Raw genomic sequence first — 5,320 nt, 5'->3', positions numbered from 1 at the left:
GTCACTCTTTGCTGTGTAGCCTCATAACAATTAACACTTCTATAAATCCCTTTGTTGAACACTTAATGGAAGAAAATCGAATTCATGGACTTATCCCTGCCCCTTGAGGATAACATAGTTTCAGTGATAACTAAACTGTGAAGGAAGGTTGGGTATATAATGTAATATATATGCTTATGAAAAAGAGGAGGATGGAGAGTAAGAGTGAGTAGAGAGTGAGAGAGAAAGGGAAATAGAAAGAGAAGGATAGGTAGGGAATAAGTAAGAAGGAAGCAAAATGAAAATGAGCTTGGTTCCCTTTGTGGCACAGTGCTTCACCACTTAATCATCCCCTGGTCTATAAATAGGCCTTCACAGCCATGGAATATTCGGAGATTAATGGAAGAGAATGGAACGCCATAATGCTCCAAAGCTTCAACACTTCTGTTGCACTTCAGCAGTGCAGATTTCATTTTATTTCACCACCAATGGCAGAATTTTCCCTTTTCCGTTTTATCATAAAAAGTAGAGAGAAGAAATTTTGCTGATTGCACCCATCCCTCCACCCTCCTCTCTATCTCTTCATATTTTGCCTACTTCAACACAGTGTTTTGGAAGACAGGCAGACATACTCAAAGCTAAATGGCAGCAAAACATGCAGAACTGTTGATTCATTGCAAGCATGCCATCATTAGCAAAACACCCAAAGAACACATGCTTTTATAAGAGCAGATGGTGGAAAAGTTCTCTCTCCTCGTTTTAAATTCTGCACGATGCGCTGCATTTTCTTTTCAGCACCTATCACAAGTACTCATCTCCTGAGGAAATGTTGACGGTGTTGAGGTAGCAGGAATCACCTTGTATCTCCCTGCTCTCCTCACTGTGTGTATGTACCGCATGTACCAGCATGCTTATGTGTGTACAGGCTGGCTTTGCAGGCGCTTGTGTGGGTGTAAGCTCACTTCAGGAGCATTTGATTTTGAGGGAAACGTGGCAGAGGTGTTAGTGTATTTCAGGTCAGAGAGAAGGAAGTGAGGTTGGAGGGACACTAAACCTGCGCTGAAAACACAAATGATTTTTGCTATAAATAGAAAGAAAGTTGGTTGAGACAGAGGAGAAAACCCAAAACTAATTGTACCTGTTATACTTCTTTGTGTTGTTGAGATAGCATTCAGATTTACTGATATATGTTTTTCCTCATCCCCACATTCCTGTCAAACAGCATTGTTGCGCAGCACTTCCTCCTTTCATATCAGTTCCCACCATCTGTTGAAAACACACGTGCCGACATTCCTCACAACAAATTGTAACTTTATGTAAACCTACGAGCTCATGAATGCAGCCTTAATGAGTTGATTAGAAACTTGGGGTTTGTTGTTCATCAGCAGTTTTATTATTGTTGATTGTTTACTTGTCCTCCACAGTAGTCAAACAAGATAATGATTTCATAATCAATTTAAAGAAAAGATAGTCAGAAGAAGCACTTTATTCACCTTCTGTTACAAAAGCACTCTTTGATTAAAGTGATATATTGAAGAACTTCTTTCCTCCCCCGTCATTCTCAGTGTTGTCGAGTCATTGCTCAATTTTCACACGGGCAGCCAAACCGAACTTTGTAGTCCCTGCAGTAGCCAGACTTCTGGTCCTTTTTGCGGCAAGCAAATCCATAACTTGGATTGTAGCTGAAATATTATTCCAAGCGGATTGTAAATTAGTTTGCTATTTCAAAGTAATTTAAAACAACAACTTCTGTTTAAGGGGGTGCATTGCTAAAACCATAAATCAATGTTTAAAAATGATTAAAAAAAATATGACATAGTTTACAACTTTAATGAAAATGAAGTTTCTATTCACTGGCAGTACATCTCAACCATGTGGAAACTTTGGGATTGAGACGTTCATGTTGAGAAGGACTGCATAACTGTTTAAATTATTTTCTTGTAAAGCAACTTACGCATGGAAGATCTCCCCTGTGCTGATGGCTGGGGTGAGCGTGTCATTGGTAACAGCCTCGATATACAGGGCGTCGTCACAGATGTCTCCAGGGTTTTCTGCCCTCAGGTGTTCCAAAACCTCCCAGTCCCCTGTTCCAGTGGGACGGTCTCGATTGAACCACTTGGTCCAGCACACTGCAGTAAGCAAAGAGAAAGATATAGGAGGGAAACTGCAGAGCCAGAGCACCATTCTGAATGAGTACTTATGCACACAAACAATGAAAGAGGAGGGGAAATCCACTTTGCATTAGCAGCTAAACATTGCACATGTAGAATTATATAGTACCTCCTCCACCACAGAAAGGGGGATGGCAACTGAAGCGAACACGATAATCATTGCACGTCTTCTTCGTCTTGTTCACTTGGTCCTGGTTTCTGCAGATGAATCCTGATTCTGCGTCCTTTCTGAAAAAAGAAACCAACAAGAAACACTTACAAAACGCAGCCTGATGAATGCAGCCACTATGTTTTTGGCATGGCTCAGGTGATAGCAAGGCCGTCTGCCTGTCTGTCGGTCAGTCCACACTGTGATCCAAGCTGAAATAGCTCCAAAAACACTGACCAGGCTGGCATCAAAGTTTGTACAGACTTCATGGAGCATAGAGAATAAATGCTCCTGACTTTGATAATAAAAAAAAAAAAAAAACGGATTCTTCCTCTAATACCACCAGCACACTCATATTTTGTACTTTTAGTGAAATGTCTTGACAACTATTTGATGGATTGTCATTAAATTTGGTACTGACATTCATGTCACACTTTGATGATCCCCCCAATTTGTAATCTAGTGCCATCTCTGTGCCTAAGTACAAAGAATACCTCAAACAACCCAATAATCATATCAAAACATATGTAGTTTCATGCACACGCTATCGTAACTTCCAGATGACTGGACACACATAGACAAAAAATATGTCCAGAATATGTCAAGTTAACATGCTAACACAACACCTAACTTCACATAAATAAATTGTTTCACTTTTCTTGATGCTCATTGGTTACCAACAACAGTATGACCGATAGATGGAGAAGAATAGAATGTGAGAAGTTTAAATGGGTAAAATTGTTTGGTCAGACCTGACAAACAAGCACATTCAGTAACATCAATGCAAAACAGTAAAAAAAATACAATATAAATCACTGCATAAAACATAAATTAAAATTAATTAAAACATAAAATTACTCATGCCGTACAGTACTTACTGATGAATCACATCCTTTTCAACCCCAGGTTGAGTTCTGGCCTGAATGTCCACTGGTTTGAGGCAGATCTTTCCAGGGTTCTCTATGATAATACGTGGGAGACTTTCATAGTCTCCAGCTCCAGAGGGGTCATCACTGTTAAACCAGTCTGTCCAGCATCCTGGAACAAGAAATTTAAATTAGTATCAGTTAGCAACAGGGCAGTGGAAATCTTTCCATAACTCTGCATGTTATTGTGATTTGACCTAGATAATATGCTTTGCAAATATGGTTTAAATTCAAACCAGGCAAATTCAAAAAGAAAGGGTGATCTACTCACGAATGTGGGTGGGATAGGTGCAGTTCTCTCCTGATTAAAGAAAAAAATAGATGCAGTCAGACTTTATACAACACAAAGTGAACCACTAAATGGTATAGTGTGTATTTTAAATATTAAAATTGCCACTGAAATAAATCTCTAACTTTGGCTTTTTGAAAAAGCTGGATGAAAGAGCAATAATATATACAGTGATGATGGAACTTGAAGTTTTCAAAATGAAAGTCATTGCTGAATTTTCAGAAATGAACCTACCAAAAACCAATCCGCAAAGAATGGCAAAACTGAGCTATAAGAAACAAATTAAAAAAAAATTAAAAGGTTCCAACAAGTAAATATGCCATACTGAATATATATTGCATCATGGGTAATGTTAACATTCACATATTTATGCTGAAAAACTGAAAATATATTATCAAAAGTCATACATTACCAATTTGATCATGATTGCAGATCAAGAGGAACCTTTAGAATAAACCAAAATAAAGTTTATGATGAAATCATGGAGATGAGGTGAAGAAGGCAGAGGAGACCGTTCTGGGTGTCAACGCAGTGATGTTTATTGGCAGCAGCTCGATCGAGGAGAAAGGCCACAACGTGTGGCCGTGCCCGGTTGCTAAACCTCTCTGCCTGTACTCTCATAAGGGCTCAACTATAGGTAACACATTGGTTCTGAGAGTCAGACATGTTGTGTCCTGTGTGACCACAATCAACACTTATCATGAACAGTTAGTTCCTGAGGTCAGGGTGTCCTTCATGGGACCTTGACCCCACATTCAGGGAATCAGAGGAGTCTTCAAGTATGTCAGGCCTAAACAATAGAGTTTCCTCGACAAAGTTCAAATTAAATTAAATGAAAATAAACAAGTACAATATTTCAACTTTTTTGTGTTTTTTTTCATATTTAACACATCCTTAAGATAATTTTTGATTAAAGTCATAAAATTCGGTTTCATAAACTGCCAATTCATTTATATATAAATCCCCAAAGTATGTTGGACTCCTGAAAGGGTTTTTTCAGTTTTTCTCAATCTCCTTTCTCAGATCAGAATTTAAATAGTCGGAATTGTACAACCTCCATTTCATTGAGTAAACTGTGCACACCATAGAAGACGTTTCTTATCTTCTTAAAGAAATGTTTTGGCACATGAATGCAAATAATGTCCAATTGTGTGCCGTTTCCTACATTATTTGTTGTTCATGTCATGTTGGTCAAAATGTTATATTGTCCCACCGAACATCTCGGCATTAGTTCATTGCATACGACTTCACATTCAAAACTGTCTTCTATGATTATTTAAACAAGAAGAAGCAACAAATAACAAAATATTAAAAATAAAGTGGCAAAACAAAAAGAGACTCACCTACAGGACCTCTTCGTATACGATGTGGCTGTGTGAACCTCCACCTGTCTCTCCACCTAAATACAGTCATCTGTCACAAATTGGACCACATTTATTTCCTGGCGAGCAAACAGTCACACCCACTGGAAACATGTGTTATCCAACACAACCAAAGAAAACAATAACACGTTTAAAAAAAAAAAAAAGCAATTTGAGAATGACCATTCCTCAACAGACAGAGGTCAGTAGTCACTGTTCAATTCTAGTGGGTTGAATGAGATAAGAATGACCATCAGACCCATTTACAGATGAAGCTCTAAGAAAACAGTTTTTAGGTGGCGTCTCAAGCATGCACAAACATCTACACTTGTTTGTTTTTACCTTGTGAGACATTTCCCCCTCACAAAGACTATGTTCATTTTATGTCATCTAAGACACATATATAGATTACTTAATGTCCACCACTATAAACTCTGAGGTATCAT

At 38.3% G+C, this 5,320-nt stretch overlaps 1 protein-coding gene across 1 annotated transcript; it reads right to left on the bottom strand.

Annotated features, from left to right (window-relative positions):
- Positions 1-1,349: 1,349 nt before the first annotated feature.
- Positions 1,350-4,930, bottom strand: LOC138203340 (uncharacterized). Its single transcript, XM_069158102.1, has 8 exons — positions 4,857-4,930; positions 3,926-3,957; positions 3,748-3,781; positions 3,496-3,525; positions 3,177-3,336; positions 2,260-2,378; positions 1,934-2,108; positions 1,350-1,661 (listed from the first exon to the last, which is right to left on the bottom strand). The coding sequence occupies exons 2-8, from the start codon at positions 3,935-3,937 to the stop codon at positions 1,562-1,564; spliced, it is 630 nt and encodes a 209-aa protein (XP_069014203.1). The 5' UTR covers positions 3,938-3,957; positions 4,857-4,930; the 3' UTR covers positions 1,350-1,561.
- Between the last annotated feature and the right edge of the window lie 390 nt (positions 4,931-5,320).

Source organism: Embiotoca jacksoni, unplaced genomic scaffold (genome assembly GCF_022577435.1).
Source record: "Embiotoca jacksoni isolate LCO1_2020_lvr unplaced genomic scaffold, fEmbJac1.0.p SCAF_23, whole genome shotgun sequence".
Lineage (NCBI taxonomy): Eukaryota > Metazoa > Chordata > Actinopteri > Embiotocidae > Embiotoca > Embiotoca jacksoni.
Note: the sequence above shows the minus strand (reverse complement) of the source record. Positions and strands in the feature narration are given on the sequence as shown.

Bases quoted from the DNA above. Each gene is read 5' to 3' on its own strand.
- LOC138203340 (XM_069158102.1), bottom strand. The intron at 2,379-3,176 runs GTAAGTACTGTA...TTCTTTTTTCAG, and splicing joins GAAAAGGATGTGATTCATCA to AAAGGACGCAGAATCAGGAT. The intron at 2,109-2,259 runs GTACTATATAAT...TGCTTACTGCAG, and splicing joins CCCTTTCTGTGGTGGAGGAG to TGTGCTGGACCAAGTGGTTC.